Source organism: Lissotriton vulgaris, chromosome 1_1 (assembly GCF_964263255.1).
Source record: "Lissotriton vulgaris chromosome 1_1, aLisVul1.2, whole genome shotgun sequence".
In the NCBI taxonomy this organism is placed as follows: Eukaryota; Metazoa; Chordata; class Amphibia; order Caudata; family Salamandridae; genus Lissotriton; species Lissotriton vulgaris.
Genome location: NC_141685.1, coordinates 784,519,380 through 784,539,735, shown reverse-complemented (window position 1 = coordinate 784,539,735; position 20,356 = coordinate 784,519,380). Strand labels below are relative to the sequence as shown.

The 20,356-nt window shown below is 43.8% G+C and overlaps 1 protein-coding gene across 2 annotated transcripts in view; it reads right to left on the bottom strand.

The window, feature by feature from the left end:
- LOC147747824 (uncharacterized) overlaps window positions 1–20,132 on the bottom strand; it is a 325,452-nt gene extending 305,320 nt beyond the window's left edge. For both annotated transcript variants that reach the window (XM_086956286.1, XM_086956292.1), the window contains exon 1: window positions 19,711–20,132. In XM_086956286.1, the coding sequence (XP_086812412.1) occupies window positions 19,711–19,749 (39 nt within the window). In that variant the 5' untranslated portion in view covers window positions 19,750–20,132. The remainder of the gene's footprint in view (window positions 1–19,710) is intronic.
- Between the last annotated feature and the right edge of the window lie 224 nt (window positions 20,133–20,356).

The following is a 20,356-nucleotide window of genomic DNA, read 5'->3' as shown; positions in this document are numbered from 1 at the left end:
TCAGAGCACTAAAAATACACGAGTCATTATTCTCCACTTCACCAAGATTATTCAATTATATGGCTCTCTAGTTACACACAGACGTCTAAGGGGCATTAACTAATAGAGGTTTTATAATGTACTATAGTGCATTTCCTACAGTAACCACTTTTTAAAAATTGATTTTTCATTGAAACTGCCCTTCTGCCCATTACTTTATATGTAGCTACATGACGGTGAAATACCCACAAAAACCATACAGGATATTTTCTTTTTTTAGCCACACCTTTGACCCCCCCCAAACTAAACTCACTGGCCCCACCCCCATTGCATGCAGCATTACAGTTCCCATACTTTTTATAATGCACTTCTGCCGCTATTTAAGAGTTTGTATTCTGAGGCCAGTAACAGGACACAAAGCTGGAAGTGCGGTGTTCCCAAAACGACGGCTACAGAGAGCAGCTTCCAAGGCCAAGTTTAAGATGTCTTTACATTTTTGTATGTGGAGTGTTTTACTGCTATATTTTTAATGTGGTTTTATTTTCCTCTCAATAGTTCATTATTCATTTCGGAACCACGTTTCTCTCGTTCGTCACTACAACAGTTCTATAAGCCTAGTAGTTTACTATGGCATCATATCATTTACCAATTACTGATTTTCGCTTTAGCACTTCATGCCTGTACTATTCCCCCTTAATCTTGTTTTGTATTAAAATGTATATTTCTATCTAAAATAAAGTACAAAAATTGAACAGTGATAATTATTTCGCTTTCATTAGCCTACTGTTTGTCAACAACTCGCCAATGGTTATTAACAATCCCGGGACCAGCTTAGTAAAACCTGCGCTATCTTGTGCATGCTCAAAATATTATAAACGTCTTTGACAGTGTCAAACCTAAAAAAACATACAACACAATTCAATGCAATACACGTGCATTGTTGACTCTGGATCTTATTCCAACCCAGAATCGATGTGAAAGAAAAAGAAAGTGTGCCTTTGAATTTCCTGTGACATGACTGTTATTTTGTGGACGTTCCCCTAATTATAGCACCATAGACAAATTCATTAACATTGACAACGTCTATAGCTCTCAGATGCCAAGACCGATTGGTTTTGCCAATGCTTGTTTTGAGTCTAGTGTTTCTGACAACGATCCCATTCCTGTGTCATTTAGAACAGAATATTGTTGATGCTTTGTTTTATCTGTCATTTTGAGTCCAGTACAGTTGTTTTTGCATACCTGGCTGTGCAGCGAGGCTTCTTTATTTCTTTGGCTTGCACCTGGACCTTTGGGACGGCCCCCCTGTGCCATTTATCTATGGATAAGCAGGTCCCGTCAAATAACACATTGGCATCATTCCTCAGCTAACAGACTTACTTGGATGTTTCTTTGGCCTAGATGAGACAGGAGTTTGTCTGAAAGGTCAGATTTTGTGATATATTACCTGAGGTACAGTTGCCTCCCAAGCAGGGACCCTGTTCTAGAACTTAGCTATGTAGCTACTTGGAAATCTCATACTTCTGTTCGGCGTAGAGCAGTGTGAGTGACTTTCAATCAGGAGTGATTGTGCTTGTTTTATTTTTTATTACATCCAGTGACTGCTGAAGTTCTTTCTCTTCCTGTTAGCTTATTGCTCTCAGGTTTATCATCCTGTCTCTCAGTAGAGGCTGTCTACGCTCTTAATGGAAGGAATGTAATGAGAAAGACGGATGAGGTGATAGCGGCTCAATTCATTATTGGTAATTTATATTGCTCAGTGTCAAGTTTGTTCTTGTCCCAACCCTTGCATTCCCTCTCACTCTACCCTGTTTGTCACGAAAAGTATGTTTTGCTTTCTCTGGCAGAGGATTTTGTAAGGAAGAGGAGAATTTTAAATAGGTGCGACCACAGAGATCATAATAGGGGAATAAGGGCTGATGTGTCTGTCACTCAACATAGGGTCTAAAGTAGAGTTTGATGGACCGGACACACTGTCACAAATATGATGGAGGACCCTGTCCACCAAACCTCAAGTCCAACCGCTCTATTGTGTGTCAGATGGACTGTTAGGTTTCTGGCAGCAGTGCCCTGTTGGCTGTGCTGTTGTAAAACCTACTCCAATGGCCTGACATTGGAGGGGCCATCGAAGTGTGGGCATCAGACCACCCGCAGGTTTTGGAGTAAACACTCTGATGTCTTTTTTTTTACTGTCCTTCACCGCCAACTAAAACAGAACTAAATAACGACCCCCAAACCTGAGGAGAAACCTCGTAAACGTCTGCTATGGGAGTTTGTTTCTGAAAAATAAAAGGTTTTGTGTGCAGCAACCTAAAGGACAGCGTCCACACATCAAACTTGCAATGCCTTCAAATGAGCACAGAGATCAACAGAGAGCTGGTGGTCTCTTAATTTGCCAGGCGACAGTCCATCTGAGATGACTGAGGAGATAGCCTCCATCACACTGATAGACAGTAGGCTTTCTGCCAGGGTATAAATCTGGCCTTCACTGCAATGTACTTAAGGAGTGTCACAAAGGAGACGTGAACTCTGTGACCTGAGAGGCATGAAGAGTACCACTAACTGATGCAGGTATTTTGAGTTACTCAAGAAACAAAGATGGTACAAAAAAGGTTCATTATTGTGCAATAGTGCAAAGCTGCTCACTGTGTGTTTTGTACTAGTACAAAGGTTACATATCAAATTCCAGTGTTTGCATTCAATTGTGCTGTATATCCATAAAAATACACTGGCTTGCAGTAAGACATTTTCCAGGTGTTTGTCTGAAGTTAGGGAAGACACACTTTTCTCCTCCTCCTTTCTCACACAGCATCAGGGCTTTAAATGGACAGACATTCCTAATGGGAATCATTAAAAATGTCTAGCCATTGAAACTACTGGATTTCCTTGCAGACTCCAACAAGGTGATGGATGGATTGCTTGGCTTAAACTCAGCCACTGGCAATCACTCGAACGCAACCCAGGCCACCGTTTTTCACCCACCACGCCACCTTAGTTTGGACCCAGTCATATGCAAATCAGTCTTCCCCCTGCGCCAATAGGAATAGTCCAACCCAAACTGCCAATACAGGTCTTCCCTGAACCGGAACACAAGCAACTCAAGATGGGTTTCACCATGAATAGGGCTCAGCAGCTAGGTATAGCTTGGTTCCACTGACAGTGAGCAAGGAACCCATGTTTTGGCATACCCATCACACTCAGGGCATCAACTGCTACAAAAACAAAATTATGGATGGGATGTTTGAATTAATCTCAGCCACTTGCAATTGCTAGGGCTGCATCCCAGTCCTTCGTCGCCCACCATGCCTCCTCAGTTTGGACCCATCCATATTCAAATCAGTCATGACCCTACTCCAATAGGAACACTGCAGCCTGAACTGTCAAGCCAAGTCCTCCCTGAAGAAGAACAAAAGCAACCCAGTGCAGGTTTCGCACTGATTAGGACTCATTAGTCGGGTATAGCTTGGTTCCAGTGGTACAATGAGCAGGGGACCCACATCTGGGCATACCAGTTGCACTTAGGGAGCCAACTGAACCAACAAAAGGTGAAGGATGGAATGTTACTGCGGGGAATGAGATTTTGATACCCTTTTTGATCACTTAGATACTAATCTCATTCATCAATTTGGATCGGTTATTTTCTGTCATTGAGTAAAAGACAAACCCCGCATAGGTTAAACTAACCCCATAAACTGACGCAACTCTGAAGGACCACTTACGACTGATGAAGTTTTAAAAGTTTAATATAAAATCAGAATTAAGTGCATATACAATCCTCTCAGGATCAGATTCAATAAGTATACAGGAACTAGAAGGAACATAAATTCCCTAAAGAACCTCAGTCTACAAAAGAATACAATTAAAGTCAATTCAAGAATCAACAGTTTAAAAGCATCGACACAATGTGGTTCCGTTGCGTCATCTACAAAAAGAATAAACAAGTTAATTCTGTCCCTACTCTGTACTAGGTGACATCCCTACTTCGCAAGTTCCTTACCTAAAAAAGGTGTCAGCAGTTTGACTTCCAAAGAAGTTCAAACTCTCTTAGCCTCTAATGGTAATTTAATTCGAGAAGCAGTACCCTCTCTGCCTACCCATCCGCTCTCTAAGGGTCCTCGGCCTACTGCTCTCTCGCGCTCTGTTCTTTCTCTCTGACTTCTCAGGCCATCTGCTCAAGTCATCTGCGCTATCTTCTCCCCGGGGTACTGTCCCTAAAATACACAATCACAGTATGGGTGGAACGCCCCTTCGACGCCCACCATGTACTTTCACATATGATGTCATTTCTAGCTCTTTCCATGGCTTCATCTCTTCGCGTCGTCCGTTAAGTTGACCCTTCTCCTTAGACGCCATCTTCGTCTTCTTGCTGGTGACTTCATTTGACATTTCATTTGACACTTTCGGAGCAAAAGTCTATCACCTCAACAGACCTTTATTCTTTACGACTATATTCTTAACCTCATTTGGTCCTGTGAACGGTCATCTCTAAACAAGACTCAAATTCCAAGCGTCTCTTATCACGTTTAGGCCATAAACTTCGTCCAGCATTGTCACCTTAAATCTAGCAAGACCTTTGACTCTTGTCTCGCACATTCAGATCAAGGCTATTCACGACTCCTGTGAGCCCACTAAATTACATACAGCGGACTACACTCCTGCGAACTCTTGGTCAGTTAGGTTAAAATCACACATGACTAAACCTTTTCTAACATTCCTACAAAAGCTTTCTACACAGTATAACCTTTAACACACATTTATATATAATCGAATTTAGCAAAGCAATGATTATAAGTGAATACATTCTACATAGAATACAACATTTATACTCTCGTGCTTACACCGTGTTATACATTCTCTGCACATTTCGTCACTTTACGTTTTCGCCGTTTTCTCCGTTTCATGATTACACACGTATATTCAGTTTTGCACGTTCTACTATTCTTAAGCATTTCTACACATTTCTACATTAGCCCACTATGTATACGGGCTTCTCAACTCTAATACACTTTATAGAATAGATACAGATACATTACATTGGTTACATCTGCTAACTTTACGCTACAAGTGTTAACTTCACGTTATGGATTCCACGTTTATGCGATATGCTTGTGAATATGGTTCATACATATTTTTTATTCAAATTGCGCTCTCTCAGTTCCCCCCTTTGATGACCTCTAGGAGTCATCACTAAATGCAATTTGAATAACACCTTACACAGAACTAGTTACAATATTCCCTCTTTTTATCGTTTCGAGAGCTCTTAAACTTTTGTACTGTTGATCTTGCAAAGCAGCTAATCTCCTTTCTTGCTCTCTCATGGATCTTTGTAACCGGTTCGACCTATACCATTTGTACAATTTCCCTAACCCTAATAATGTGATTATGCAAATCAATACTATCAATACAGGTTTTAATATATACCACACAATGCTTTTACCAAGGTTGGCAAACCAACTTCCAACCTTTCCTACTCCATGACCTACTTTCTCCCAAACATTTGTTTTTGATAAATCTTCGATTTCTTTATGTATCTCTGTAATGTTTTGTATGACTTTCTCAAGTGGTTTTGAATTATCTGGAATGTAAGTACAACATTCTTGGACCTTCAAAGCCTTGCAGACTCCGCCCTCTTTTGCTAGCAGTACATCTAAAGCAAGTCGGTTCTGAAGAACCATTGCCCTAATCGACTGCATCTCTCCTTCTACTAGCATTAATGACCTTGCAGTACTTGCAGATAATCTATCTACAACTGTAGCTAGTCTCCTGATCTTAACATCGTTAAGTATTAAACCTAACATAGGAAACATTGCTCCAAATATGTCTCCAACTACTTCAGCATCTCTTACTTCTCTTTTCGCTCTTGTCGAAGCCTTTCCTTCTATGATCGCTAAATCCTTTGCATGATATATTTTGGCGAAGACAATTGCCAAGTAACACGAACCATACCAATTGTCAGGCAGTTTTACATAGGCATTTCTTCCACATACAAAATATACATTAGGAATCGCTTGCATCCCTTTCATAAAATCTTTCGTATAGTACTCTAACCTAAAAGCATGTTCGCAATTTACTTCACCTACAAATATACTCTCATAATACGTCTTGCTTCGAGTTAAACATAACTTTCCTTTCCGCGTTCTATCCAAAGCTATTGGACCATTGCTACCTTTCTTCTTGTGTGCTTTTTCTTCTTCAGTCCAATCTGTTTTCCATTGTCCTGACATTTTCAGAATCTTCTGCCTTCTGTATCTGTCGTCTACTTGTCCTATGAACTTTTTCTCTACCTCTGACACTTTGCAAGTCAGATTATTTCTACGTGCATATGAAGTATCTAGTGTATCCCAAGGAAGAAAGAACTTGGCTAATCTATCCTCCTTTTTATAATAGTCCCACTTATTCATTTGCTTATAATTAGGGACTTCAGGCAGTACCGAATCATAATTTGAAAAGTAGTACTCAAATCCTTCCCTACCATGAAATATACTGAGCAGTAAACTACATGTTATCCCATAAGTCAGTGGGAGATGATGATATCTGATGCCTTCGTCTACGGAAGCCGGCAATTGCATACATACATAGCATTCTTTGGCCTCCATGGCATCGATATACTCGTACAATAGCTTGGCATATGCATTTGATCTAAAATTTCCCTGTGACTCGTCTACGTGTAACCTACGAGCTTCATATGCCAGTAACGTCTTTTCACGGATGACATTGCTCTCCTCCTTTTTCCCAACAAGAGCAGGTTTCAAAGTCGTTACAGGCTTTACATCTGTTGTCTCTCTTTCACTTGCATGTCCTACCATGTATGATGTGGTAACTACTGTAATAATAAGAAAAATTACTACTGCTATTAGTGTACCTATTATGCATTTGACTTTTCGGTTTGGGTTGCCGTTCTCCATGTCATCAAACAGCGTAGCTCTTTCTTTTGCGAAGAAAAGTTTTCCTTGCAAGTCTTTATTTTCTTTATTTGCCTCTCAGTCTGTAAAGTGCTCTTTATCAACAAAAAGTCTCTTTCCATAACAATGTCTTTTTATCTTCAGCAACAGACAACCCTAACCCTTCTCCGTCCTCTAAATGCAATCCCTAATTTTATTCTTCTTTCCACTCGGCGCTAGGTTATCTTCTTCTTTATAGCTTAAACACAAAAGTCTTTATGCATCTACAATTATTCTCGTACCTGCAGCTTTAATAACATGTTCCAATAGTTCTAAACGAATGACTTTTTCTTCTTGTTCTGGTATTTGATGACCAAAAGTCGGAAACTGTAATCGATTTAGCACTAGATCTTTGATCCGACTTAGGTATGGGGGTATGGGAAGTGTGAAAGTCAGTAACCCCTCAGTCTCGAGTCCAGGCTTCAACATCCATATCTCCACTGCCACAAATGGATCGAGATCGATCACTTTCACTTCTTTCACTCTCCCAGATTTCTGTCCCCATGACATCTGCTAGATAAGTCCACTCTGGGGTGGCGTACCTTCGGCAGGGCACACGTACCCTTCTCGATCTTCTCGGACTCTCAGAACCTGAATCTGTAGTTTCTTCTTCTTGATCCGACTCTTCAGAGATCGGGACAAGGGTTCTCTCTTGATTTGCTTTCGAGCTTGGCCTTCTCCTTCTCTCCGGCCAACTAGCTTCGTCACTCCTTGTCCTCCCGCTCCTTGTTCTTGGACTTGTCTCTTGATCATTCACAGCTTGTTCGGTATCTGACTCGAACTCCCATGTACTCTCTTCTTCTGAGACGACTTCAGTCCCACTGGTGTCCTGTCCATCGTCGGCCTGCTCCGACACAGGATCAGCCTCTTCGATCACCTCTACAGCTTGGCTTTCCCCCTCTGTGGCTTCTCCGCTTTCCGCTGGATTCTCATCCGAGAGAGGAGCTGTTTCTTCCAGAGGTGTTGGCACTCTTCGGGTGTGTGAGGCGTGTATCCAGTTGGGCAAGCCTCCACACTTTACTGCAGTGTTCGTAACTAGTATGACTTGGAACGGTCCTCGCCAGCGCACGTCTAGACAGTTCTTCCTGACGTGCTTCTTCACCAGGACCCAGTCCCCCGGACACAGGTCATGGCACAAGTCTTGTGCTGATGGAACCTCTGCAGCCTGGACCTGGAGGGACACAGAATTAATGGCATCAGATAGTCCCTTGCAGTAGTCCAAGATCAAATCGTCTGTGATGTTCAATAGCGCTGCAGTCGGAACCGATCGCAATCTCATAGCTCTTCCCATTAGCACCTCGTGTGGAGACAGACCTGTTTTCCTATCTGGTGTGCTACGTATACTCATAAGAACCAATGGAAGCGCATCAGGCCAATTCAGGGATGTCGATGAACAAACTTTGGCAAGTCTGGACTTGATTGTACTGTTGATTTGTTCTACAATCCCTGAAGCTTCAGGTCGATAACTGCAATGGAGCTTCTGATCAATACTCAAAGCTGAACATAGCATCTTCACTACTTCGCTATTGAAATGAGTTCCTCTGTCCGATTCCAAAGAGGATGGCACCCCGAACCTCGGTATCAACTCTCTAAGCAACAATTTCGCTACTGTGAGTGTATCACACCTACGTGTCGGGTAAGCTTCAACCCATCTAGAAAATATACAGACAATCACTAAAACGTATCTGAGTCTATTGCATTTGGGCATTTCGATGAAATCAAGCTGCATTCTATTGAAAGGCCCCCCAGACCTTCCTATGTGACTCAACGTGACTGGTGTTCTCTTTCCTACGTTTAGTTAAAGACAGATCGCACAACGCTGACATACTGCTTCTGCCGCTACTCTAAACTTCGGATTAAACCACGTTTGTCTGAATACTCTCACCATGGCATCTCTACCTATGTGTGCTGATCCATGCAATTTCCTTGCCATTGGACTAACAAGTTTGTTTGGTAAAACTGCTCTCCCATCTGCAGAGATCCAAAAGTTCATTTCACTTTTTGTACATCCAGCTGTCTCCCAGCCCTTTTTCTCATCATCTGGTGCATTTTCCTGAACACATTTCAACTCATCCCATGTATCTACAGTGTCTAACAACATTGTCAATTCAGTTCTTTCCTGTATTCCTCCCACTTCTACATTGGTGTGAGAATAACCTTGTTCTGCACAGTAACGTGCTACCTCATCAGCATAACGGTTGCCTTGCGACACAAAGTCTACATTCTTCGTGTGCGCGGCACATTTGACAACTGCTATGGCTGACGGACCTTGCAATGCCTCTAACAATAATCTCACGAATTCTCCATTCCTAATAGGAGAACCCGAGGAGGTCATGTAACCTCTCTGAGACCATAACTGCCCATAGTCGTGAACTACCCCGAAACCATACTGGCTATCGGTGTATATGGTGACTCGAATTTTGTTACCTGCTAAACAGGCACGGGTCAAAGCAATAATTTCAGCTACCTGAGCGGAATGTACTCCTTCCAGGCAAGCGGCTTTCACAACTCTGGTAATAGTACAAACTGCATAAGCTGCTCTCAGCTGACCGATATCGTCTCTTACGCATGAACCATCAACAAAGAATATTTCATCGGGGTCAGTCAATGGCTCATCTACGATATCTGGTCTCGGTTTGGTGCATAGTTCAGTCACATCAAGGCAGTCATGATCTGTACAAATTTCATCATCAATATCATTTGGAAGTGGCATCAAAGTTGCAGGATTCAAGACGGAGCATCTTTTTAGGGTCACATTCTCGGCAGCCAATATGACTTGCTCGTAGCGTGTGAGCCTGCTATTCGTCAGATGCTGAGTCTTAGTCCTGGTCATTAACAATTCCACAGAATGCGGTACGTACACCACTAACTGATGTCCCATTACCACACTTTCACATCGTTCAATGCTGACACCCGTTGCAGCTACGGATTTGAGACATCCGGGCAACGCTGCGGCTACTGGATCTAATGTAGCCGAAAAATAAGCAACTGGCCTACGCGCATCTCCGTGTATCTGGGCCAAAACTGCTAAAGCGCAACCCTCTCTTTCGCAGCAGTAAAGCAAGAATGGTTTTGTGTAATCAGGCATTCCTAAAGCCGGGGCACGACATAAGTCCTCCCTCAGCTGCAAAAACGCCATCAAACAATCTTTGTCCCATGGTACCGGATCACTCACTCCTTTGTGCGTCAGTTGTAGTAAAGGTTTTGCCTTCAGTGAAAAGTTGGCTATCCACTGCCGACAATAACCGACCATGCCTAAAAACATCCTGACTTCTCTTTGTGTTTTAGGCGCGTTCATTTTCATGATCGCCTCTATTCTGTCTGGAGACACCTTCCGTTTTCCCTTTTCAATCCTGTGGCCCAAGTATTGCACTTCAGTGAGACAATACTGCAATTTACTTGGAGACACCTTGTGTCCGTTCTCGGCCAAGTAATTTAACAAGGTGATGGTGTCTACCTTGCAAGCTTCCTCAGTTCCTGACGCCACTAGGAGGTCGTCTATGTACTGAACTAGAACCGAATTCTTGGGCAGTACTAGACTTTCAAGATTTTTCTTTAGCAGCTGGTTAAAAATCGATGGGCTTTCTGTATACCCCTGAGGGATACGACACCATGTTAAAACGCGATCTTCCAGCTTAAAAGCGAACAAATACTGGCTCTCCTCATCTAAAGGAATCGAAAAGAAAGCCTGGCATAAGTCTATCACGGTGAACCATTCAGCTTGGAACGGTATCTGAAACAATATCACTGATGGATTCGGTACCACTGGACAACATGAAACAACGATATTATTAATCTTCCGAAGGTCCTGCACTATTCTGTATTTTCCACTAGGCTTCTGCAAACCCATAATCGGGGAGTTACATGGACTTCCCACGATCTCCTTCAGTATTCCCTGTTTAATCATGGATTCGATCACAGGCTTTATTCCTGCAATCGTCTCCGGTGTCAACTTATATTGTGGTGTTCTTGGATACTCGGCATTGGGTCTTACCATGATCTTTACTGGTTCTACCCCTTTAATCAGTCCTATTTCTTCTCCAGTAAAATCCCACACCTCAGCTGACACTGTCCCCTTCAAGTCCTGTGGGAGCTCCTCCACTGTTAGGGTAGGATATAGTTCCACGCATTCCTGCGAGTTTACAACCTTAAAATCGGCATCCTCATCGTTGGTCTGCACTTCTACTCCTTCAGGTGTGCAATGTATTGTGCAATTCAGTTTACACAACAGATCTCTTCCTAACAGACACACAGGGCTAGAATCACAGATTACAAACTGATGTTCATCACTGTAATTCCCTATCTTTACTGACACTGGTTCTGTCAGAGGATTCGTCATCCTCCTGTTTGCGACTCCTACCACCTGGATCGTCTCTCCCGACATTGGCAAACCTGGGACTACCGCTGATCTCAAAGTGGATCGAGTGGCCCCCGTGTCTACCAAAAAGGTCGTAGGACATCCAGCCACCTCAGCCTCTACGTATGGTCCTCTCTGGTCTACCTCCAGGGCTGCTCCTAGAGTACAGTCTTCTTCCCTATTCACTCGTTGCCCTGTAAGAGGATCAACGTAGTAGCATTCTTCTCCTCCTACGAACAATGGCATTTGTCTATAGGTTTTTCCTCCATTTGTAATGCGAGGCGGTTGAGGGAACGGCGCTCGAGGAGTCTGATTCCCCCCTTTGATGAACTTTCCCTTCGGGACTGCTGTTCCCTTCACCATGCTGGGTTGAACCTCATCCTCCTCCTGTTCTAACTCCCCCGTCTCGACATTATAGGGACACTCGCGTCTCCAATGTCCCACCTCGTTACACTGATGGCACCTCGTTGTCTTTTTCAGTGTCGCGATATCTACCCTCGGTCTCGGTCTTTCTTCCTCATCTCTGCTTTGATTATTCTGTTTCTTTACTGGTGTTCCTGTTCCCTGTTGTCGCTGTCCACCCTTTCCAGCTGATTGCATCTGCACCAACATCAGCTTTTCCTTAAGTTTCTTTGCCTTCAAATCTATTTCATCGCTACAGTACCTTGCATACCTCAGAATCTCATCTAACGGTTTGTTCTGCCAACAAATCAAATGCTGTTGAATCATTAGGCTTATGTCTGGCCTCAATCCTAGGACAAACTTCGACACAAACTGTCCTATGTCTTTAGGATCCATGACATCCAACCCGCTATACTGTTTGAATGCTTTCAGCAATCTCTCATAAAACTCGTGAACTGTCTCTTTAGGTTCCTGAGTTGTTCGATCTATCTTAACCCAGTCTATGTCTTGCACTGGCACTTTCTCCTTTAACCATGCTATTACTCTCTCGTACTTTTCCATGACTCTATCTGATGGACCATTCGTCTTGGCATCTCTCGGAGGCTCACAAGCGGGCCATTCGACACTAAGCTTGCATGCCGTCCACAAATCTCCGGGTACTACGATATCAAACAGGGTGTTCAAATCGATCCACAGTACCTTAGAGATCTTCACGAACCTCTCTACCTGCTTATACCACTCCACGGGGTTCTCTCTTAACTTGGGGAAAGAATTAGTAAATGCCGCTAAATCCCCCCTACTCCAGGGCACATGGACGTAGTTTCCGTTCGCGATTTCTCGCAAAGGGAAAGCTTCCATTCGCATTAGCTCTCCATCTTGGGACTTCGCAAGTGTACTCCTTCTGACGGACCCCCTCTTGGACCATCTTTCCTCCCATCTATCCAGATCCCTCCATATCCTGATACACATGATTAGTTCCCTTATGTGTACTCTTAGCCCAATCGTCCTACGCTCATCTAGATCCTGATCCGTGCAATTTAGCCTATGGTTGGCCTGTAAAGCCTTAGTCCGTGACATGTCTATCATATACCTGTCTGCCAATTCAGATAATTTTTCATGAGCTGCCCTTGCTTTCCGAGTAACATCCTTAGATAAAAACAGTATTTCATCCGGTTCGTACAGCTCTAACCTTTCTATTGCCACTGTGCCGTCAATTATCTCATCCAAGTCTGATTTTAAACTCATTACATCAAGCCGTCTTGCTTTTATTTCAGCTCTCAGTACGTCAGTCCTAGGTTGTTCACTCACACCCCTCTCACCTCCACTATGCGCCCTACGTCTAAGCACAGGTGAGTTACGAGGAGTTCTTCTTCCATCTCTTTGTTCCCACCTCTCTAGATCCCAAGCTTTTCCATCTTCCCCTGGGGTATGGTGGAACGTTAATCCATTCCCCATCACTACATTCCGTCTTTTCGGCTCAGTTTCTCTAGATACAATATAGGATCCTCCGTGCTGTTCTGTATCACTGCAAATCCCTTGCTGTCTGGTGTCGCTCAATAATATGAAGGGTCCTCCACGGTCCTCCATGTTCCCGCGATCTCGTTCGTGATCACCGGATGCATGGCGAGACCCTTCGCGACTCTCCATGTTCCCGTGATTCCAATGTCGCACATTTTCTCTCGGGGCATGGTGAGTGCACCTGAAACTATCTCGGTACTCCTGCGTCCTTCGTTCTCCCTCACTAAGGATGACGCGAGGCACTCCCCCACACCCTGCACTCCTGTCGTCGCACATTTGCCTATTGCCACTGGCAGTATGGCAAGTATCTCCTCTGCTTCCTTGACTCCCTCCCTCCCACTCAGGGCTGCTTTCGCCAGCTCCGCAGTGAGAGAGGATCCTGTTATCCTGATCTCTCCATTCTGCTCCTGTTTCTAACTTTTTATTATGAGTCTCTTCGGCAGCATCCCATTCTCTCAAATATTCCCTTAATTCCTTATAGGATTTCGGTTTCGGTCCCCTCAGATCCATCTGTCCTCTTTGACCCCCTTGTTCTATCCAGGGACCCGTTGCGGAATCTAGTGGGGTACTCCGACTCATTGGTCCTAGCAACTGCCTTTGGGAATTGATCGTATTATTCCTTCCCTCTATCTCTGCCCTTTCTCTGTCCCATCGTGCCTGTTCCTCCTGCTGGACCCCCTCTGGGTTGTAGATTGATACTATAGGGCCTATGGTAACAGGTACTTGTAAAGCGTCGGGCATTTGATACGACCTTGCATGCTGTGTTTCTGGCACCTTCTGGACCACGAATCTTCCCACTACTCTCTGTTCGAGACTAGATTGAGGTACTTCCTCACCTTTCTTGGCATCCCACTCTGTTACTGGGAGCGATTTATATTCCCCCCATCTAGCTCCGTCCCCTTGCTGTAATGCGGGACTTTCGGCTTCTCTGTTGTACGGAGGTAGTCTATCTGTTAATAGTCTTTCTATCAGATCCTCATCTGGCTCGCTATCCTCATCTTCTTCTAGAGGTTTCTTTTCTCCCGTAGCTTCTAGCATTGTGAACAGTTTGTCTGCTTCTATCTTTTGCACCCTCCACTTTTTAGCTTCATCGTCCCATTTAGCATCCTGCACTGCTTTTACTGATCGCCTCACTCTTTCCTGGCGTCTACTCACGCTCTTTTCATGTGCTGTTCTAAACCATGCACTAAGGGCTTCGAATTGTGTTGGCCTCGGTAGAGGTCTCGTTGCAAGCATTACTGCTTTCAGTTGGTTCAATACTTCTAGCTTAAACGTCCCGTATCTCGGGAACGTCAGTTCCTTATTCCCTTCTGTTAGCTTATTCCACTCAGAGATCCATAGTATTGAGTGTAAGCCTACATTTACTGCCATATGATAAGCTGGTGTGCCTTCTGGTGGAGGTTCTTCGCAGGCATACAAGTTTCTTCGATCTCTCTTAAAGATCGCCCTTAAACGTTTAAAACACTTCATTTTCGATAGTCTACAATTTTCCTCTATTCTCTTCCTTATTTACGTCCCGATGTCAAACCAACCAATCCCTACGCGGCTCTCGCTAATCGGCCTATCCCAGCGCGACTCTACGCTGACCGACCAATCTCAGCGCGGCTCTACGCTGACGTCACTCGTCCCCTCTGCAGCAGTTCCCCTCCTTTCTCAACTCGTCTCACGATCTTGCATGCGTTTTCATTCATACGCTGAAAAATGACTACTTCCGTCCAAGCGATCACTTTTCTCTGACTGTACGGCCACAGTCTAACTGTAATTGTCACCTCAACTGACGAGACGTCTTTCCTCTCACGGTCAGACGCTCGCCTTAACTGATAGGTTACTTACACACAGTAAACGTACGACCAGCGTCCGTTACTCATACACTCACTCTTACGCTCCCCCTATCATCGGTCTTACGGGCGATCAATGGTACCTCATGACCCCCTTTACAATGGTGAACAATTACTCTGGGTGTTCGATACACCCGAACCACTTAAGCTCTCCTCGAACTTAAGATTTTATCCGGTTGCGCGCGCTCACAACCTTCCCTCAATCACACTACAGGCATTCAACTCCGCTTGACATTACAACACAGGTACAACATAAAATACCGCAATCTTACAACGCATGACCCTTATACTCACTCTCGACCGACTCTGCTGCTTTTCTCTCGACGCACCGTCAGCACCTTCTTCGGCAGGGATTCTTCTTCTGGTTGTCGATGACTAGGGACCTTGGGGTAATCTAAACCTGACCTAGGTTGTCTTCCTCAAGAAGAAAACCATCTTTCTCTGCTACCAACTGCGGGGAATGAGATTTTGATACCCTTTTTGATCACTTAGATACTAATCTCATTCATCAATTTGGATCGGTTATTTTCTGTCATTGAGTAAAAGACAAACCCCGCATAGGTTAAACTAACCCCATAAACTGACGCAACTCTGAAGGACCACTTACGACTGATGAAGTTTTAAAAGTTTAATATAAAATCAGAATTAAGTGCATATACAATCCTCTCAGGATCAGATTCAATAAGTATACAGGAACTAGAAGGAACATAAATTCCCTAAAGAACCTCAGTCTACAAAAGAATACAATTAAAGTCAATTCAAGAATCAACAGTTTAAAAGCATCGACACAATGTGGTTCCGTTGCGTCATCTACAAAAAGAATAAACAAGTTAATTCTGTCCCTACTCTGTACTAGGTGACATCCCTACTTCGCAAGTTCCTTACCTAAAAAAGGTGTCAGCAGTTTGACTTCCAAAGAAGTTCAAACTCTCTTAGCCTCTAATGGTAATTTAATTCGAGAAGCAGTACCCTCTCTGCCTACCCATCCGCTCTCTAAGGGTCCTCGGCCTACTGCCCTCTCGCGCTCTGTTCTTTCTCTCTGACTTCTCAGGCCATCTGCTCAAGTCATCTGCGCTATCTTCTCCCCGGGGTACTGTCCCTAAAATACACAATCACAGTATGGGTGGAACGCCCCTTCGACGCCCACCACGTACTTTCACATATGATGTCATTTCTAGCTCTTTCCATGGCTTCATCTCTTCGCGTCGTCCGTTAAGTTGACCCTTCTCCTTAGACGCCATCTTCGTCTTCTTGCTGGTGACTTCATTTGACATTTCATTTGACACTTTCGGAGCAAAAGTCTATCACCTCAACAGACCTTTATTCTTTACGACTATATTCTTAACCTCATTTGGTCCTGTGAACGGTCATCTCTAAACAAGACTCAAATTCCAAGCGTCTCTTATCGCGTTTAGGCCATAAACTTCGTCCAGCATTGTCACCTTAAATCTAGCAAGACCTTTGACTCTTGTCTCGCACATTCAGATCAAGGCTATTCACGACTCCTGTGAGCCCACTAAATTACATACAGCGGACTACACTCCTGCGAACTCTTGGTCAGTTAGGTTAAAATCACACATGACTAAACCTTTTCTAACATTCCTACAAAAGCTTTCTACACAGTATAACCTTTAACACACATTTATATATAATCGAATTTAGCAAAGCAATGATTATAAGTGAATACATTCTACATAGAATACAACATTTATACTCGTGCTTACACCGTGTTATACATTCTCTGCACATTTCGTCACTTTACGTTTTCGCCGTTTCATGATTACACACGTATATTCAGTTTTGCACGTTCTACTATTCTTAAGCATTTCTACACATTTCTACATTAGCCCACTATGTATACGGGCTTCTCAACTCTAATACACTTTATAGAATAGATACAGATACATTACATTGGTTACATCTGCTAACTTTACGCTACAAGTGTTAACTTCACGTTATGGATTCCACGTTTATGCGATATGCTTGTGAATATGGTTCATACATATTTTTTATTCAAATTGCGCTCTCTCATTCCCTAGTACATAGGTATCTGCTTGCTTTCTAGCACAGGATTTGTAAGGAAGGATACCCTTCCAGTACAAAATCCTATGCGTAGCCAATTTTTTTTAACATTTCACACTGAACGTGTGTAGTACAGTGCATAACATAGGCAATGAGTGAAATGTTTGGAGAAATTAAAACAGTTGTCCAACGTTGGACCCACCTAAAGGAGGCGTTATTTTTTTACACAAAGCCAAGATTGACAATTGTTGCAGAGCTGGCTTTGCGTCAAAAACACTGGGTGGTAGCTTTGGAATGCTCAGGTGCCACCCATGGAACAACCCCTTGCTGAAAAGTGCTATTTAGGTTGCTTTAAGGGCAAATTTCTAGCACACAAAAAGTTCTGCACTGGAAAGAAAAGAATTTATCAAGAGTTTGCGCCACTTTGCATCACTATTGGTGCAAAGTCTAGATAAATCTGCCCTCTTGCTTTCTTTTAATGCTGGGCATTACCAAAATAAATGTTATGACTACACTAAAGCCTAAGACATAAGGTGCAGGCATTTTACCAGCTCGTCCCTCCACTTCCCTCTAAATACCCCTCTGCCCTCCTCTTTTCCTTCCTATATCTTTTAATGTGTGTATGTCAAAAATCTGCGGTCTGAAGTGTATCTAGAGTCCTTAGTGTAACCTGTGGTTTGAAAACCTCTGCAAATCCAGATTGTATGAGACCACCGTGAAATTGGAGATGGGATCGTCAAGAGACTTTCTTCCTTGATGCCAGATTCTGTGCTTCTGTTGGACATCAAGTATCGGACCCTGAGCACATGATGCTAAATCCGAGCAGTGTGTTAATTCTTTGCAGTTCCGTGCTTCTCTCTAGTGCTAAAATTACTGACCAGTGCTAATGTTATCAATATAATTTTTACTGTCAGCTGCAATTTAGTTCCTAATTTTAAGATGTTGTGCCAGAATCCCTTTATCATTAATCTTCCACAGTACTTCCTCAAAGTCATGTACATTTCATATACTGCTACCATATGTTGGGTGCATCCAGTTACGCACACTCGATACATTCAGGTTCTCATTACCCTATATCAGGCATTGAAGATTATCTGCATCCATCTAATATAAAGCTCTTCAACCATGTTTATGCTAAGCTCCCCTTGAGTAACAACACAGCATGCGAAATATTTTAAATAAAACAGTGCTGACAATGTTGGTCAGAAGAAAAGCTATATTTGGGCCTACACTGAAAAATAGGATAATAAGGTTAATATTCAGTGGTACACATCACCACCCCTTCCCTCTAAAGATTAAATATAAAGGGTGTCTCAGATTGCGTCCATCACAAGCACCATCGGCAGCACAAGCTTCCCCATGACACCCGAAGAGGCACAGCACACGAAGAAGAGGCACTGCATGGCAGCGGCAGTACAAGCTTACCCTCAAATGCAGTGGAAGATCTGTAGGAGTAGAAGCAGTGCAAGCTTCACTCAGATACAAAACAGTCACAGGACATGCAGCAACAATGGACGTTTATCTCGCAAACAGAACAGGTACAATACGAGCAGCAGAAAGCCAAGCTTAGAGATATGGGCCTAAAGTGGTGGGTTGGTTGCCTGGGTAATAAGGGGGGTCATCTCCTTGCCATCACAGATGATCCATTGGCTATCATGGGCCATTAGCTAGTCCTCACATTACTTCAGTCAACCCAGAAAAATCATCATATGGCCCTCACAGACCCTCAGTCAACTCTTAAGAAATGCCAAGCTACATCTCAGGCAAACAAAAACTATAGATCTCAGCCATACCCAGAGGCATCAGCCAGTCCTGAGACACACTCAGTCTGCCTTTTGTGACCCAACACTGGACCATGAGAAACTTTCAGCTAGTACTCAGATTCTTCACAGTGCCCCTTGCTTAAGAAGAGGCCTCTGAAGGGAGGTGGGTTCCAGGATGGGAACTTTCTGGGGACGCTGGCTACCATGTGGCGGACGGGAAGTTGAAACCAAAGGAGGTAATTAGATCTACAGGGTACGGTGACCATCCTCAGTGAGAGGCAGTTGGTTGTGGTGAGCCCAAGCTCCAGGGTCCTCTGGAGAGCTCCTGATTGATTCCGGGCGGGGTCCCTCCACGCACCTTGCAGGGGTCCCTCAAGTTTTGTTACCCACTGACAGTAGCATCAGGGGTTGGCACCTGTGCCTCACTTTCAGCTACTGCCCCCTCGGCCACTGCCTATGGGTGCTGTAGTCCTTATTGTCAGAGGTTGTGGGTGCCCAATTCACTACCCACTCAGTGACACACTTGTTTATTGCTTGATATTCTGGTGCCATAATTGTTTACACTAAGCAATCACGTTGGAAAGGGGAATTAGGTTAGTGACCTCCCATTTCAGGTGCGTTGCGTCCGTTTTAAGGCCTTTAAGTGAGCTCCACATGGCGAATATGGGGATCAGTGAATATGATATTTGTCTATTTACAAAGACTTCATAGCTCTGCTAACTCGTGTTAACGTGTCACTTCAAGTGTCACACATTTGGCAATCGAATGTCACGCACACTGAAGACTTGGAAATGTCACACATAAGTAGTCTGAAAACCTGGCTGCTACACACTGCACACACGACAATTTCCAAACAAGCAGGACCACCGTAACTACTAAGAAAGTCTCACCTTCTGTCCAGCCCCAGCTCCGACCCGCTGTCGACCCATTTCCGGTTCCCAGAATGGAAGGATCTAGAGAGCCGAGTCGGGGTTGGTACCGGTCTCTCCGGGTATTGTGATCTTGAAAAATCTCGTCGAGCTCCGAAACGAGAACGGGTGCAGCTTGGTGTGCAGGGGAAGGAGTGCGCGGGGTTCAGATGCAAATGACTGACACTCAAGGTCTTCTAATGTTTGCTTTTCAAGTGTTTCCCTTTCCGCGCTTTGAGTTGTGGAGGGGCTCACTATGAGGCCATCGGGGCGAAAGACACAATCATAAAACACATTGTACACCTAAACAAAGCGAAAGCGCGAGGGCAGGAGAAGAAAGACTCGCACGCGCGGCACACAAACATTCATCAGTGGCATGGAAACAGCAGTCACAGGCAGTAAACATTGCAGAGATTCTCTCCGAGTCTTTCCAAGCTTGCTTTGGACTGTAATTTCAACTTTTTTATTCCTGCTTTTTTTTTTACCGGGATCCTTCTTATGATTAAAACGTAATTTTGTGTTTTTCTAAATCTAAGCAATGCCATGGCTGATAAAAAAAAATCTGTCGGATTAGTTTGTCGCCTTTAGAAATTCAAAACAGGCCACTCTTGTGACGGTTGAATTTTAC